This window comes from Lepus europaeus, chromosome 1, assembly GCF_033115175.1.
Source record: "Lepus europaeus isolate LE1 chromosome 1, mLepTim1.pri, whole genome shotgun sequence".
Lineage (NCBI taxonomy): Eukaryota > Metazoa > Chordata > Mammalia > Lagomorpha > Leporidae > Lepus > Lepus europaeus.
Genome location: NC_084827.1, coordinates 106,254,970 through 106,273,596, shown reverse-complemented (window position 1 = coordinate 106,273,596; position 18,627 = coordinate 106,254,970). Strand labels below are relative to the sequence as shown.

The following is an 18,627-nucleotide window of genomic DNA, read 5'->3' as shown; positions in this document are numbered from 1 at the left end:
GACTACTTAAGTCCTACAATATTTTTTGAAACATAGTAGCTTGGAAGAAGATAATACTATGTCCAGGTTTCATTAAAATATTTACTGCTTAAATTTCAAGCTAAAAACATAGCATTTAGGGGCTGGTGGCATAGCAGGTAAAGCCTCTGCCTGCAACACTAGCATCCCATATGGGCACCGATTTGAATCCTGGCCTGCTCTATTTCTGATCCAGCTCCCTGCTAATGTGCCTGGGAAAGCAGCGAAAAATGACTCAAGTGCTTAGGCCCTTGCATCCACATGGGAGACCCAGATGAAATTCCTGGCTCCTGGCACATTCCTGGCCATTGTGGCAATTTAAGGAGTGGACTAGCTGATGGAAGATATCTCTCTGTGTCTCTGCTTATGTAATTTAAAGATTGAATTGGACTGTTTATCATTTTATGAAACACTATACATCATAGCCCTCCAAACTAAACATCTTGTCACCCTCATCTCTCACATTCATCTTTTTTACCTTCTCTTTTCTGCCTATGCTGATTTTTTTTCTTCCCTTTCCTCTCCCATCAAATAGGTAAAGCACATCTCTGTGTCCAATTGAGCTCATATTAGCCTTCGTCCAGTGTAGACAAGCATATGGTCACCTGCACAGTCACACACAATATCACTCTTCACTTTCGCTATTATTGCTTATATTGAGAACAAGAACAAGGAAAGAGTAGAATTCTCTGAATTAGTTTGAGAACACACACACACACACAGAGTCCTGAAGGAAAATAATAGTTTTGCTTATTTTTCTTTGAATTTTCTTGAGAAGTCCAAGTGAGAATTATGTATTAGAAATTGATATATTTGTCATTATAAAATTTATTCTATTTTAATGTCTGTAAATTAAAGGAAACCAACAAGAGAAAATTAAGCAATTGGCTAATGCAATGAGAAAAAAATAAGTTCAGTCAGTTTTTCCCTGAATCAACGCCCTTTAAATGCTTATTTTCTAATTCTCATGTCACAAGAAAAGTTCCATAAAATATGTGCAGACAATAGAGCTGGATGTCAGAAACATTCTTTGGAGTAAAAGTTTTAAAGATGAATGTAGGTAGAAGATGGTGACTGTTCAAATGTGTTTAATCACACCATATCATCAGAAATAGTTTCATCACAACAAACTGTGAACACTGGAAGCAAAACAATGCATTGTATAAAACACAAAGTCTTTTTTATTTTCCTTTGCTTCAAGTAACTGGAAAAAAGCAACTTCTACTCACACCTAAAAGAAAAAGGAATATTGGAAGTAGTGTAATGACAAAGTCCACTTTGACGTGGCTCTTATTAGTCATGCAAATCCCTATCATATATATTCTATCATGTAAGGTTTTTCCCTCGGAGTAGTATGTCATTTTGAAACTGTGTAAATATGTGCAGTACTCTTTCAAATAGTTTACCATTTTTTGTTTCCAAGATGAATTGTATTCACTTGTATGTTGAATGATGGGTTTTATAATGCTTATTTCAAACATGTGTGGGGGTATTCATTATGATCTGGTAATAAACTCTTGCTAAACACACTGTTTTCTCCCCCCTTTTTAAAGAGTAGGGGTTATGTTTCTGATACTGCAAGTGAGTTGCTTTAAGTCTATCATTAAAATACATTGTTTTTGTACTCAGAAGTTATTCTTTCTATATCTTACTTAAAAGCTTGATTTGCACAGAAACTATACATTCATTACCAGGAATTTCGTGTTAAAGGTTGATGAGTTCTGAACTTTTTTTTAACAAAGACAGAGCAGTTTTGCCTCAATCACACAGAGCATCTGCCATGTGTCCAGAGAACTTCTGGTTGCCATTCCCCAAATGGGCAATAACTGAAATCATGAGTTCTTCACAGTTCTTTTTTAAATTCATCTGTACTCAACCCAACAGTGACCCACAGATATTTCCCTACACTTATTTCTTTGTGGTGAAATCCAATGAACAATTTTCCATAATATCATTTTCAAAGCTATCTTGTAAAATATAACTAAAGGGGTTCCAGTGTTCTCTGTTACAACAGAATAAAGTTCTTCTGTTTTATTTTGAAGCCTAGGTTTTTTTTTTTTTTTAATGTGCAGAAAGGTCAAATCCATTCCAAATAGAAATCTCATGCTTTAGAAATATTTGTTAAGATCTTGAATCACTTTTTTTTGTCTTCTAAATTCTGTTATCCGCCTAGATGTAACTAAAATAATTTTCCTTTTTCATTGTGTTACTTAAATGCTTCCATTCACTAGTTGGAAAAATCACAAAAGGAGAATGAAATTAATTTCAAAGTATATATTTGGTATTTTTTAAGACCTGCGTTTCAGCATCCGGAGAGCTGCAATTTAGTCTATTAAATCCACAGCAGCAAAGCTGGGGAAAGCGAACACTGTTCTGAGGAGGGCCAGTCCTAAGCAAGTACATTTCCTTCAAAGGTAACATTTTCAGCTCGATGGGCTCGTGGACGAATATATAATTTTCCCCTTTCGTTCTTAGCTTAGTTGAAACCCAGCGGACTGGATGTCCACCAGGCCAAAGTATAAACTCACCATTTATCTATTAAAGTCACATGTAATGAAAACGAAGAGAAATGATTAGCCCAACTCACTGTCTTTCTCATTACAATTCCTCAAGAACTTTGCCGGGCACATTATCTCGTAGACATCATGATCAAATGTTATTGTTTGCTTTATTATCTCAGTTGGATGGTTGGCTAGTCTAGAATGAAATAGGTTGAAGGCAATACTCTCAGCCTAGAAGTCTGAATGAGGTTCCCATTGAAACGATCCTGATTGTTTGGGGGTGGGGCGGGGTGATTAGTAAACCAACTGAGCTTACGCTGCATAGTAAGCGTCTGGATGCAGCGCATTTACATCTAACAAGAGACCCCAGAAAACGTGTGTGTGTTTCTTAAACCTTATGTTCCGAACAAAAGGCGATCTCAGCACCAGACAATCAGCACTGCACTGCTCCCTGGGATGCGAGCAACACACTCAACTGCACATTTCATTCTTCCTGAGCTCCCAGCACTACAAAGCCCCTACTCTCTTCCCACTCCTGGGTCCCGGATCGCTCCATAGAGGGGGGTTGGGAAAGCAGAAGCCCAGCGTCTGTGCCCGCGCCGGGGCCCCACGGGCACTGCTCTCCCCTGCCCGAGCCGCCTGGGGGAGGTAGGGAGGGGAGCCCGGGAGCGCAAGAGGGGACCGCACACCTAGACACTTAGGATTTTATTTATTCCCGGCGAGGCGGGGGAGGGGAGCTCGGTGAATGCGGATGTCTCCCCCGAAGTTGCCTCTTCTTCGCGGATAAAGTGGTTTTCCGGCCGGGGCCGGGGCGAGGGGAGCCCAGGGGGAGGGTGCGGGTGAGGCTCCGACTCTCAGGGCCAGAAGCTTGTCCGGCTCGTGGAGTCGTGGAGAGGTGCACGGGCCGCAGCTGTCGAGAGGCCCGGAGCGCCGCAGCCCTGTCCGGAGCCCCCCCCCGAGGCTGGCTGGCCACGCGTGGGAAAGCGAGGCCCCTTCCCCCCGGAGGCGTCGCGCCCCTCTCCCGGGGCTGGGCCGCCCGAGCGCGCGGGGCAGGGCGAGCCTCGGGTCCCCGCGCGCGTAATCATGACCTCGGGGCCCCCTCCGGGCCGCGGGAGCGCGTCGGCGAGGCTGGGCGGCCGCCGCGGCCCCGGCCGTGTAACATGACCCGAGCGGCCGGCCGGCCGGCGCGGCGCGGCCATTGAGCCCTCCCTGCCCATGAATCTCTGGCGCGTCTCGAGCTCGCTCGCCCGCTCGCCTCCCGCCTCCCTTTCTCCCCCTCCAGCTCCGCGGGCTCCGTGCGCCTCTCCCTCTCCCTCCCGGTCCTCCCGCTGCCCGTCTCTCGCCACTGCCCGCCTCTCGCCACTGCCTCCCGTCCTCTCTCCCTCGCGGCAGCCTCCGTCTCTTTCTCCCTCTCTCCTTTGAAAACTGATCTTTGGCTCTTAGTGTGAAAGTGATTTGAATTTGGCTCGGCGGCGCTCTGCGCCTGCGCCCAGCCTCTGGCATGCTGGCTCCTTCCAAGCAGCTGTTTTGGGTTTGAAATTCCAACATGGCAGAGGCTGCAGTCCGTCTTCCCTTCAAAAACTTGGAATGATTTCAAATCATAGGCACCTTCACTTAACCCTCGCTTCCATTCATCAGCAAACACATCGGATCGATGCTACGCTAACCTATCGGGTTCTCGCTCCGCGCGTTCAGGTAAGAAGAGCTTCGTAGTTTGCTACCATCTGTTTAATTTTGTTTTTGTTTTATTTTTAAAGAATATAGATAGGTCCAAGACCCGTAATAAAAAAGAGATCTTCGAGTTGTGCCGTAAACATTAAATTTAATTTGCATTCGTCCCTGTTCTCTACGCCAACCTGCTGTCTAATTTCTCGGTACAAAGTAGCCCCGAAACATTGTAATGCATATTTTTGCTGCTTAATCGTTGGTAACTGTAGTGTGGGATTAAGAGTTCGCGATTGCAAGAACCTCGCGTGTCGCTCTATTGGGCTTACTTATCACTATCTTTTTACTTCAGAAATTAAAAAAAAAAAAAAAAAAGCGGAGCCGTAGGGTGGGGCTAGACTTTCTTCGGGAACTAACTTCTAAGTAAATAAGAAGTGTAAATAAGAATCTTGCACACACACAAAAAGTTGAGGTTAAATTACAATCCTGGGGCCGGGGGAACGAGAAAAATGTCAGGAGATCGGTTGCAGAAAAATGTAAGCACATCATCTTAGAGGGGTACAGCGTGGTGGGCGTATTGTTGGCAAGGAACGGGAGAGAAAGATGTATAATTTAATGGTATATACAATCCACTGATCCTATTACAGTCCTCCCCGGAGCTCTTGTTAGTTTCAATGGGAGTGAGTGAAATTGACATGGACTTGCATTCCTGGTCCTGTGCTTTTTTTCCTTTCTTTCTTCTCCTGTGATCTGAGATCCCCTTTTTGTTGATGTTGCTTTCCCCCTTAATTATATGCATGTAGGTTAAATGAATACCTGACGAAAGGGCCCACGTTTCAAGGCAGTGACATTTGATAGCTGAGAGGAAAAGTGGCTTTAATGAAAAGCAACCTTTGGAATTCCTGCTTGTGAGAAATCCAATTCAGCTTTTTGTGCTGCCAGCAAGAAATGATCAGTAGCACCAGTGTTTATGGTATGTCAGTTTTGGAATTTACTTCCTTTGCATCTAAATAGGAAAGACAAATTAAATAGCATGATAAAACCAGAGAAGACTCTGCTTGGGAAGCAGAGGCTAATGAGATATATATATATAAATGTATTATTCCTTTATATATGTATGTTTATTTTAATCTGTCACCTTGCTTTTTTTTGCTTTTGCTATCATTTGTTTATATATTTCAGTTTTGATTAATATATTGCTTGAGTCTACTTTTATCAGTTTTAGCTGTAATCCCAAAGTTGCATGTTACTATCGATGCACTATATAACTACTGAAGTCAAATGGTATGTAAATTAGTTAAACTCCAAGGGTTTTTTTGAGGGGAGGGGGGTTGGGTAAAGAGGGCGGGAGTGTGTGTGGGGGGAGATTGCTAACTAATCAAAGTATATATGTACACACACAAGACTGGATGAGAATTTTCTTGGTTTATTTCTCTCAATATATTAATGCAAGTTGATCATCTGTTCTCTCAGTGATTGCACTTTGTGGAGTAATCTATTTTTCCGAGTGTGGCTTTTTTTGGGGTGCGATGAATGAGTGAAGGGGTATCTTACATGAAAATAAAATATATTTTTTGATTGCTCAAAGTCCTTAGTGCCTTTTAAGGAACCGTGGCTGTTTTTTTTTTTTCCCCCTTGCCATTCACTTGTCTGCTTGTCAGCGCTTTTTACTTTTAACCTGTGACAGAATTAAATAATCAGGCACTGAAATTGACTTCATTTGAAATCGCTCTTTCCTCTTTCTTTACAAAAAAAAAAAAAAAAAGGTTAGTTAAATAGAGTGAGAGGGGGTTTTCAATAGCTCTTGTGGCCGTGCCATGTGCACACTTGGTGATATTCAATTAAGACTAAGAGGGAACAACAACAGAAAGATGTTAAAGTATTTTGCATAACCAAAAGCTATCTTCACTTTAAAATTTTTTGTTGTTGTTGTTGGTTGGTTTGTTGCTTTTGCCATAACCCTGATTCTTCCCGAAAAGGGATAGAGGACCGAGGAGAGAATATGAAAGAAAGAAATACCAGGGGGCAAAACTGCCAGTAAGCTGTCTGGATTGTGGCCCTGGTCCTTGCTTTCTCATAACACAAATGTGAATGCGGGGAAAGGGACTTGAGGACCCGTTGCGCGACACACACTTCTGGTTGGGCTCTGGTGACTACAGTAGAGCTGAACACACACCACTCTTTCACGATAGGATAGGAAGGATTTGATTGAATTTTGCATTTGGAACTTGTTGACTTTGAAGCGATCAATAAGAAGACTGTTTATTTTAGATGCACATAATTTGCCCTGAGAAATGTTTTAAGGAGGAGAGAGCACAGCTTTTTTTCCCCCGGAGCTGTTGGAGCGAATGGGATTGCCAGATGGGCGATTTCCCTCTGTGATGTTAAAGCTGTAATATATATTCAGAGCAGATTGGGCTGCTGCCTGTGATGAGGAGGATATTACATTTATAAATTTTAAATCGGAGCTCGGACAATGTGCTGAGAGCAGAAATTGCATGGTTTGACTGTTCACGGTACTGATACTTAGATGTGATTTCTGGGTAGTAGTAATAATAATCATTGCAATAATATGTAAAAAACATGATAGCATAGGCAATCATATAATTCATGACATTTAATAGCAGATTGAAGTGTGTAAATTGCTCCCTCCAAGTCCCTGCTTACTATTAAATAACAGTCACATAATTTATTTCCCTGTGTGTTTAAATGCCCGATGTGCAAAGGATGTTCACTTAGAAGCCTTGTTATCATGCACTAGAATTTGGGTTAGGGACAGAGTGGATATGCATATACACAAAGTAGAGCCTGTGTTCAGTGTAGCTTTAGTGGCTCCTGTTGTCTGATTCTGTTACTCTGATTATTTTTAGGTTTTGTTTGTCTCAAATGTGTGGTCTAAAGGAAGCAGAGATCCCAACCTAAAAGGCTAGAAAGTGGACAAGTGCTCACACTCTGGCAGCTCTGCTGTTGCAAATTAAAAGTGTGTTGTGGTCAGGAAATGAAAGCTACAATGTCTCTTTTGAACAAGTCGTTTATCAAGAGAAACATCTATCAGGGACTGCCTTGTCACATTGATCCTCTAAAAGTTAGGTCCGAGGTGGAAACTGCTTTGATGTTTTTGATCCTAAATTTAATACAACAGAAAAAAAAAAAAGCAAAGATATTTTGACCAGGATAGATTTTTTTTTTTTTAAAAGGCTTCCAGGAACCAACAAGATCTATTTATTAGTGGTATACTATATGTGAAGTTTTCTGGATATAACAGTTGAAAGACTAAAGTGGATATATTGCAGTCTTTATAAATTGATAATTGTTAAAGTAGATGTTTCTGATATATTCTGGTATGGCTGGCTTCTAGGTTCACATGGACATTTAGAAAATCGATAGTTCAAAAGGAAAATTATTTTGAAAGAGTATTTTGGAAGAACACATGTGCAGAGTCAGAGCTTTTCCCTCTTTCAAATTTTAGAGTCATTCTCTTTCTTTTTTCCTCCTTTTGACTCCTTCATTCCTGTTTCCTCTCTTCATTATATTAGTGACAAATTAGCTTTTATTTGGGAAAGAAACATTTTTCTTCTAAAAGCCATGTCCCCAAACAGCCTTGCACACATCATCTTCTATTGTTTATTAATTGTGCATGTGAATGGTTATCAATATAAACCACTTGGACTCACGAGTCCTTTGGAATTTCAGTTTAAAAATAGAGGTATCAGATTAAACATGTCATGTATTCTTGAATACTAAATGTGTTGTATGCATTATTCAAAATTTGAAGGGCATTGTTGAGAAAATGACCAAGTTTTTTTTTTTTTTTAAAAAAGAACCACACAACATTTTGTGACAGCAGTTAAAAGCAGCCTGCTTTGGTTTGGAGGCAAAGATAGGAAATAAGTGCTCCTCCTCTGAAGCAGAGTTTTTGGATACTTCTATACCGGTGGTGGCTACTTGTTATTTCATGTGAGTCTGTCACCAAATAAGCAGAGAAGAGTGTGGTGGGAGTTTTGAGAAGTGTAATTCTTGCTAATTAATCATGTCTGAAATGAAAGAATCATAGCAGGGTAATAAAATCTCATTGTTGTTTTCCTGGAAGAGGGTAAGACTTCTGTTTGGAAGCTGTATTTGTGAGTTGACTTGCTTTTCTTCTCTCTTAAAAAGACAGTTTATGGGGTCTCTTTTGAATTATGTCTAGAAATGTCTTTTTTTTTTTTAAAGGAACATCTTTCCTCCTGACTGTACCGAATCAGTGAGATTCTTAACATTGTTTCAGATATCTTCTGAGTGAAAATATAGGGATTTTTTTTTTTCTCTAGTTAGGTTTAAGTCTCCTACAGCTGAGTTTCAAGTAATGGCTGTTTTCTCTCCCTAATAGAAAATATTTTCTGTTCTTGTTGTTTTGGTTCATCTTAGGCAAGAAGTTTGAAAACCTTTTTGTAGACAGGTACTTCTGGTAGACATACAAGAGAGCAGAAATTTCATTAATTACTTTTAGATAATAAAAGAGGATGAAGCCTGAGAGGAGAAAGGAAGCAGCATTTCCAAGAATCCATAGAGGCAATCTGCATTATTACTTGGTATTTCTAAGATAGTTTAAAATGTAAGCCGCATGAAAAGCTAAAGGAGTGATTTCATCATAGGTAGATTATTTTCTTCCCCGAAATTTGGGTCGTCGCCTTTTAGAATTTAGTGTCTTGCTTAGCTTAGGCATAGGGACAGATACAGAAAGTTTGAGCATCTGCAACATTTTTCAGAATTTTCCCCTCAAGATGAAGATGGCCATGCTGATGCTTCCCTGTTTCTGACTGTATTTGGGTGCCCTGAATGATTGCCTAATTAAGTAATCAGTTTCAGTGATCAACAATCTACAGAATTAGTAGGTGTATCTGAAACAAATGAAGGCTTTCATGTTCTGAACTTTCTAGTTTGTTCTTAGAGCCTTGATTTGACAGAAATCTTTACTGTTTTATCTTTGACCAATATGTTCTGAATACACATTTCAAATACTTCTTTTATAAAGTACCACGATCATGGTTGTAGAGCTAATTCACTTAATTACCAGAAATGTACATTGATTTATAAATTTTTGATTGAGAGAAAATGTTCTTCAGACATTTCTGAAATATTGTCTATGGTACTGGTCGATAAAACTTGATTAATTAGCATATCTGCTTTTTTTCTTGAGTCATTGATAAATAAGAATAAACAAATAGTACAGAAAATGATTATTTTTTCTCTAGATTTAAAAAACTTAATTTTCTGCTATTGAAGTATACAGAAGTTAATGTTTTATTAAAATAATTGAAGTCAGAAATTATGTTTGGGTACCACTTGGAAGACTGCAAGTTGAAAAATTATCTCCCCATCATTGAACGCACACATACACACACACACACAGATTTTACCTGAATTTTTGTTTATTAAAAATGAAAGTTATTTTTCTAAAGATTACAAAAAAATGGCCTGTTTAGCAAATACTTTTCATGGTCAGAGTTTCTCATTTTATTTCTTTCTTTTAAACTCGAGTTTTTATCATTAACTTTTTTATTTAACTTTTGGCAGAATTTCAAGCATAGCTGAGTCAGCATTGTTGCTGATTACTGATCCTTTTGATATTCTTGATATTATCATTTAATTGGCAGTTTTAGTTGAGGGATATTTATTTACTAAAAGATGTGTGCAGTTAGTAGAAATAAGGAGCAGGCAAGAATACAGTCAAGATAAACTGGGCTGGTAAGTTTGAAGACCCTGAAAAGCAGGTGGGTTTGTTCCTTTTCTCAGGGCAGCACACAGGTGCCTCTCAGAAGCGCCGTGTTAGTATTGCACATCGGTAAGGTACCTGTTGACAGGATAGCCTCAGCTAAGAGACTGAAGGCGCAGGAAAGATAGGTGATCAGAAACCATCAAAACACGTGCTATCATGAGGCACTCTTTGTTAATAATATTTACATATTTTATGCAACAAATCTGCTTGTTGTCTGGTTATTTGAATATTGACACTTTGCCTAACATTGCATATGGTAGGCTGTTGTCTCAGGGTCTATCAGAAGCAGTAAATCCACAGGAGAATTTCAATTCAGATGTATTTATGTTAAATGTATTTATAAATGGATGCGTTTGCTCATATTTTTGCTACTATGACTTTCACAGAGCATTTATAGTATCACTGCTTCCAATCATTTTTGAAACTGATATATCTTGAAAGTAGAATGCATGATTTATTATATGAAAGCCCAAGGTTAAAACTTTTTTTTTTTTGCCCTGAAATCCAGCTTAAATATTTCGTTTGTGTGTATGTTGGGAAATCTTTTCAAAGAAGTGTTATTTATGTGCTTGAAAAATTTGCTTCTTATTAAAATTTTGTTCACTTCTCACAGAAAGAATCGTTTTTACAGTGATATGAGATTTACAAAACTTTTTTTGCAAAATACAAAAATGTAAAATACCTATAAAATATATTTTCTCCTAATATCTTAACGTCAAAAATTCCTTTCTCAGTTTCTTTCCCATGAATTTTGGTTTCAGCTGACAATTTATATATTTATTCTCATCTACTTGATGGTAGGTTACTGCTGAGGGAACAGAAGCTATATTTTACTACACCCACCAAAAAAGAAAACCTTTTTTTTCCCCTCTGACTTGACCAGTGTTTGCCTTATGTCACTTGGATGCATTTTAAACAAGTGACAATTAAATGTCATACACATATGAACAGCTGAGAATGGGTGACCACTGCTTTCCTATATTGGTTCATGAGGAAATATTACTCATGGAAACAGTTACATTGAAACAAAATTTAAAAAGTAACGCAATGTGAAGACATGGGTTCCTATATATTTTTCTAAACTCACTTTTTTTTTTTCTTTTTAACTTATTGTACCATTGATAAACAGTGTTACCTTCAACAAGGACCAGCCGCATAATTTCTGGGGTCCAGAGCAAAATTTAAACATGAGGCATCTTGTTCAAAAGTCATTAATAATTTCAAGACAGTAAAAGCGGAGTGTTAAGCCAAGTGCAGGTCCCTTCTGTGTAAAGGATCCCATGTGCCTGCACAGGTCTCCGAGCAGGGAAGTCATACCTGCCTTCACTAACCAAAGTTTACCTAGGGCCAGTTTTGTGGAAGTCACTAGATTTTTTACTTGGAGACTATTCCACTGTCATTCCATATGTCTCTGGCTAAGAGATATTAGTGGGAGTTGAAGTAGAATTAATGGAAAAATATACCAGTAGATATCTTTCACTCTTCCTGTCCATGGATTGGTACTTGAATTATATGCTTTTATCTCAGGTAGCCCTGTGTCTGATATATCTCTGATATGTTGCATGGAATTCTATGCAAATATTATTAAAAGGAACTTTATGGATTTTAGTTATTTGCTAACAGACATGCATTTAATGACTTCTCCCCCATGCACAGAATCGTGGGAGTATTTTCAGGAGATTTCTGATGATAGCCTGGGAGTTTTCTGTTGTGTATCACTGCTGCCCCCTCCTACGGTTGAGACACAAGTAAGATAAGTATTTTTAATACAAAAATCCCAAGTTATCTAAAAATAGAGTCCTGACCACTGAACAAAATAAAAGCACAACTCATTGAGTGCCAATCAAGGAAGAGGGATAATGATAGTATAAGAGTATCAGTATTGATGTTATTAAGTGGCATGGTAGCACTGTAAACATGTGGTGACAGCTGTGTCACAGATGAAAAGTAACTCTGGCATGCAATCACACTAACTTTGCAGTGTATTATTCAAATTGTGAACTTGATTTCCCTTTGTAAATGGCACAACTTCCCTCTCCCTGGGTCCTGCAGCCTCCACTGGTGGCTCCTTCTCCCAAGTGGCTTGAGCGTTCTGTCCTGATTGGTGTAGGAGCATTTGTGTTGTTGCTTCCCAAGGTACTTCTCAGCCAGATCAAGCTTCATACTGAGATACCTAAGATTAAGTCTGAAGTCAAGCAGCTTTTTCAAGTTAAAACTGAAGTATGATGGAATGTCCAGCAGGTGTGGGTCTTAGTGCACTTGAAGCTGCACCATTTATTTTCAAAAGGTATTTCTCACATCAGATGTCTCTGGTAGGAAGAGAAGTATCAAAGAGCCTGGGAAAAGTAACTATTCTTTTATGTAATCCAAGACTGAGGTGAGGGTGGGGGGCTTTGGAGGGATTTTGAGAAAGAAAAAATTGAACTTATTTTGAATGCCTTGTTAGACTTTGTGGCAAGGAATATCCTATGTAAGACCTTCTAAGAAGAAAAATCTTTGCCCTGTGTAATGACAAGATGTTGCTCTCTAAGTTGGTATGTACTCTAATGACAGGAAGCTGGGAATACCTACTAGAACAGTGTCCCGCGTAATCAAAAACTCACCCCACAGTTTAGGAATCTTTTGAATTAACGTCATTGAAAACTTGAACTATTTTAATAGGCTGTCACAATCCATGTTTTAAATGTTCTAAGTTCTGTTCACCAGTTCTGTAGTAGAATCGCAGAGGGAGCCTTTCTTTTCCTACTTCACTCCTATGAATTTCAGTATGTTGTATCTTAATATGAAATATTTGGCTTTCAAAATGATTAAACAAGGAATCTGGATAAATATGTGGCAATATCATGCGTTGTAATGCCAACAACGTCTGTTTCCTTTCTATTTACTTCCTTTCCCTTTCCACTTCAAATTGAAGTTAAGACTGTGAACTCTTTTTCTTAGATCATATACCTCAATGATGCTAAATTATAAATCTTAATTAGGTATGATTCACTGATTTTAATCTTACAAGATAATTATTCTGAGTGGGATAAAAAGGTTTCTTTAGTACTGAAGGCATTTTCATTACAATCCCCATATTAAGATCAAACAAATACTATTAAGTAAACAGAATACTATTATTCTTTTGTGCTTAACATCTAATACTTTTGAGTTTAAGTATATGGATGAGAAATTGAGAGTATTGATAGGGCATTCTAAGAGTTTTCAAACTTCTAGTGATTTTTGATAAATTTTACTGTTAGAAACTACATGGATCTAAGGGACTATTTTAAATAAAAATTATGGTTTTGATGATCTGAATGGAATATGCTCTTGTGCATGTACTCAGATACATTTCTTTGTGAAGGTATTGATGTCAGGGACACTTTTGGTATTTCTTTATGAGTAATTAGGTTAACAGGGTTAGTTAGAAAATGTATCCTTTCCCGGAAAATGAAAAATTACATTCACGTAAAGGTTAAAAAAAAAGAGTAAAACATATTCATGACTTTAAGTACTTTAAAAGATATGTTATGAGTCATTTTTAAGGAATAATACCCAATATGTAACTTGTTAAAAATAATAGGCATTTTTACTTTTTCAGGCACTATCTATATTGAAACGGACTCTCTGTTGGTAACTCACAAATCTGGAGTCAATTTTAGACCCAACCTAAAAAAAGTCTTACGCCTACCCCTACTATAGTATCCTATGCCAATTGTCTTAGTGCAAAGTTCTCTTTGAAAGAGAAATTTTCATTTACATTGCTCAGAAGATTAAGCACCATGTTTAGGGGGAATAATGATGTGATTGAAATGTAGACATAGGGACACTGAAGAGCCTGAATCCATGCCTTGCAAACTGGAAGGAAAAAAAAATATTACCAGCCTTGGAATCTTATATGTCTATGTGCATAGTGCTTGTTCTTTTGCCAGGAGAATTTTAAATGTAACATGAATATGTTAAGTGTTTCCTACTTGGAATTAGATGTTTTATGTGGGTATCCAGAGAGTCTAAGTCAACCAATCATTGATGTGAGTTTACTCATGGATGTTAAGATAGTAGAGAATCTTACTCAGAAATAGATACTTGGTCTGAGCTAATGTGTCTTTTTAGAAAAATTTTATATATGTGGAAATCCTTTTGGAACTTCCTTTAAACATGGATGTGAAATCTCTATCAATAATATGTTAATGTTACTATGTTAGGAAAAATTATATCTTTGAAAACTCTCTATATCTTTTGTTTTTGAAAAAGTTCCTTCATGAGTGTACGCAGTGCATCAGTGCTTACTTGGTTTGTTGTTTGCTTTTTGTCTTGTTTTATTTTATTTTATTATCAAAGTAGAATAATGTTACAGTAAACTATTTTGGACTGCTCATTTTTAGAAACACTAGGGAGGATAGTACAGTTATGTGGTACAGGTTTGTTTATAATTATGGGTAAAAATCCACAGTTATATCACAATGTAATGATAGTTCCTTGACATCTACCATACACCAAAAATGCCACTAACACTAAACTATCCTCTGAGAGGTATTGTCGATGTATCATTGTAATTCCAAGGTTTATCTACATACTGTTTTTTATTTGTCTATATTTTCTAACAGCCAATTCTGAAGGTGTCCTTTGCTTAAAGGTTTTCTGTCCATTTTGCTTCTTTCATCCTCACCAAGAACCTTGCTGTCTCAGCCACCCTCTTCCTGCTGGACTCTGGTCTTAGCTACCTACCTGTAGACTGTTTTCAGTGGCGTGCTTTGTTGTTGTTGTTATTGTTGTTTTGATTATTTATTTGCAAGGCTAGTTATTTCATCACCTTCAGGAAAACTAAATTTTACTTTAGCCACCAAGTTACATTTAGATTATGAAGAGATCATTTGAATTAATTAACAGGATATTAACATTTATTGTCATGAACATACCGCCCTTCTTGATGAAAGACAACTTGTAGGAAAAGGGAATAGCCAAAAGGAAAAGAAGTAGGGAAAATTGTTGAGTCAAAGCTAAAGGTAAGAAATAATTTTATGTGGTTGTTGCTAATAAGGTTATTGGCAGTTTTATTTATTAAATCCTAATGTAATTATGTTTGAAAACTAAATATTTAACCATTTTTGTGTGATTTAAAATTTTCATTTATTTTTTTACTTAATATGGAGAAAAGAGAGAGGGAGAGAGAGATACCTAAATGCTATCTACTGCTGGAGTTGGGGCAGGCTAAAGCCAGGAGCCAAGAACTCAATCCAGGTCTCCCACATGAGAAGCATGGACCTAACTGCTAGAGCTATCAACTTCTGCTTCTCAGGATCTTGATTAGCAGGAAACTCTAGTGAGGAGCAAAGCTGAGACTGAAACAAAGGCATTCTGATATGGCATGTGGCTGTCCCAGCTGGTGTCTAAACCTCTAGGCAGAACACTCCTCCCATAAAAATGGTCACTTACTAGGAATAGTATGCAGCATTGCAATCTAAGTAAATTATATTCTCCCTTTTAAAAATGGCAACTTCAAATCCTGAATAATGAAATTTATAATCACACAAATGAAGAGAACTAACCTCTTTTATCTACCCTTAATTTGAAAAAGCATAAAATACATTTGCTTTTAAACATGACTTATGTTACTTTTAAACTGTGTTTTGTTCCCCCAACATAGTCAGGTTGCTTGAGCCCCAGGTAAAGTCAGAAGAAAACCCCCTGATGATTGAGGAATTTTTTTTTAAGGTTTCTTTTGGAAAACATAATATTTACTGTCAATGAATAGTTCAAATCATTGAGGTGGATGGATGTGTGAGTTGATTTATTTTAGCCAAATTTGACTAAATTTTCTATCTGCATTGCCTTTCGGATCAAAAGTCGAGCAAGCAACGAAACCCCACACAAACACCAATGAAAAACTTTTGCCTAAGCCCTACCCCAGGCCAACCAAAGGAAATTTTAGGAGATCTATTTTTTTTTTTCCAGCTTCCCAGGTGATTCTAATTTACAGTTAGGATTGAGAGCCACTTCTCTGAACAAAAGTTTATAAACTTCATGATCTCTTAAACTTTTCACCTTTAAAAAAAAATCATTATTCCTGGTTGGAAGTCATAAAAATGAGGGTATTTTTTTTTTTTTTCAGAACTAAGCATATTACTGACATGTACTAGAGGTAGTGCACCATGCTGGAACTCAGTAACCTATCTATAGATTCTTAGGAACATGGCCACCATGCTGACAAGTACACTAAGAAAAGCGACAGCAGAAGCTCACAGTCCATCACATTTGTTACTTTGACTAAGTCACTCAGCCTCTCTGAGCCTCAGGTTACTTTTTATTAAAGGAAGGTTAATCCAGTGACCATCGCTGTTACCCTTGACTGCTTCATCATGGGACCAGTGAGCCTGAGTAACATAGCTTGTGGCCTATGGCTGATGAAAAGAATTACTACTTCTCTTAAAGAAGTTTCAGAAATTGTGTTAAGGCACAATGAGGGAAGCTTGAAGACCATTTATCACTTTGTTGAGCCCTATAGAAAAGATGGTAGCCATTTATGAAATTTGCTTACTAATTGTTTGTAATCAGTAATGTCTGCGATTCTGGTATCTTGAGAGTTGATGAGTGTTAGTTAGGTCATGTTTTTTCTCTCTATGAGACTTAAATAGACTGACGATTAGATTAACTTAAGCAGTGGAATTACGAGCCAAAAATACTATTTTTTTGAAGGTTTAGTTCTTGGAATGCTCATACTAGGATTTTGGTACCCAGGCCAAACATTGCATTATCTATGAAGTCTTTACTGAGTGACCCTAATAGGATCTGTTTTGAAATCTACATAATATTTCCTAAGCATTTAAAAAAAAATCTCCTTTCAATCATTTATCATCATCTTTCTCCTACTGTAAATTCCTGGGCATTTGTGTGTTGGTTTTACAATATTACAAGTTTGTTGAGAACAGACAGATACAATTGATTTTTATTTTTAATTTTCCTAACATGTATGTACAGTACAAGATCTATAATAGGTGTTCAATAAATATTTCGTGAACTGAACTTCTAAAAGCATAGTAGATTGTCACTTCGCTTATTAGTTTAAAAAATAAAAGAGGAAGTTAGAATATTTAAAGAACAAGTCTTAAAATTGTGTATTTCATTTTAAAAATTGAAATTTTTATTAACTTCATATAATTACTAAAGAAGACTTTATAACCCTAAAAAACAATTTTATAACTATGTACCTGAAAAGAAGCTTATAGTTTATTCCATTTTCATGTCTCTGGATAGGAGGGTATTTAAACTGTTTTTAATGTTTTTCTTCCTATATTTGCAGTAAAAAAAAGATTTAAGGGCACAGAATCATAAAAGATTATACTTGAAGACTTCCAGATCAACTTCTTGCCATTGTAGTATTTTTTTTTTTTAATTTTTTTGACAGGCAGAGTGGATAGTGAGAGAGAGACAGAGAGAAAGGTCTTCCTTTGCCGTTGGTTCACCCTCCAATGGCTTCCGTGGCCGGCGCGCTGCGGCCGGCACACCGCGCTGATCTGAAGTCAGGAGCCAGGTGCTTCTCCTGGTCTCCCATGGGGTGCAGGGCCCAAGCACTTGGGCCATCCTCCACTGCACTCCCTGGCCACAGCAGAGAGCTGGCCTGGAAGAGGGGCAACCGGGACAGAATCTGGCTCCCGGACCAGTGTGCTGGCGACACAAGGCAGAGGATTAGCCTGTTGAGCCATGGCACCGGCTGTAGTATTTCTTAACGGTTGATTGTTCAGCCTTTGGTCGAACATCAAAAGTCAGCACCTCCCTGAGCATTTATTCCTATTTTTGTTAAGTAGGTAGTGCAGAAATACATGTGCTGCCTGTATTCAAAACAGATTTCTTTGGGAACAGGATGGCACACTGAGGTGGCAGGATGTGATCTACAACTGATGGAACTTTCAGGGACTCTGTAGTCTGTGAATGTCTTCAGTTAACATTTTAATTGGCACCTTTCTGTTCTGTTTAGTGTCTGACACTATTCATTTATTTAGTACTAAATACTGGGCAGTAAAAAATTTAGCTGGGATTATACTCAATGACCCTCTCTTCTAGTGGTTCAATTGCTTTACCAATTGAGTTTGTGTGCTCATAGAAGGGTCAATTTCTTCTTCAAATCTGTCAGTAATGTTACAACAAATAACGTAAAATTTTCTAAAGGAAACTCGGTTTGATGAAGTGTTGAAATTATAATCAGTTGGTCAACATTATTTTACAAGATTTTTGCATCTTATGTTTGTGTTTTAAAACATAAAGCTGGGCCAGAGATAAGCACTTGTTCACATTGCTTCATGAAAGAACCCAGAAAAAGACAAAGTTTCTGCTGTCATTCTTTTATAAACACAGTTTTACTAACAAAGTCTGTAATCTTTACTGAAAGCTCAGGAGTGTTTTTATTTGGACTCTTTAGAGCTGAAAAGTTATACATGCTGTCTTGGCACTTTATGCTGAAATCTAGGTTGATCTCATATCTGCAGTGTAGAAGAAAATATCTGTATTGTTGACTGCTGAACCTGGCTGTGCCCTAAAATGAGCTACAATGGCAAATGTTTCTCAGCTAATTGCATTAAAAACATTGCATCTTCAGCAAAGAGCTTGACCAGTAGTGGGTAGTACATGTAGTTAGGATAATAAAGATTGTGAAGCAATGTTACAAGTAGGAGAGCATTTCTTCCCTTTGACTACAGCAATGAGAAC

The 18,627-nt window shown here is 37.8% G+C and overlaps 1 protein-coding gene across 5 annotated transcripts in view; it reads left to right on the top strand.

Moving 5' to 3' along the window:
- The first annotated feature begins 3,744 nt into the window (after positions 1–3,744).
- FIGN (fidgetin, microtubule severing factor) overlaps positions 3,745–18,627 on the top strand; it is a 146,646-nt gene continuing 131,763 nt past the window's right edge. For 4 of the 5 annotated variants that reach the window (XR_009865547.1, XR_009865548.1, XM_062187473.1 and 1 more), the window contains exons 1-2: positions 3,745–4,214; positions 4,988–5,157. Coding sequence is in view for 1 of the 5 variants with exons in the window: in XM_062187473.1 (XP_062043457.1) it covers positions 5,133–5,157 (25 nt within the window). In the remaining 4 variants the exon portion in view is untranslated. The remainder of the gene's footprint in view (positions 4,215–4,987; positions 5,158–18,627) is intronic. The other variant, XM_062187487.1, reaches the window with a different exon arrangement.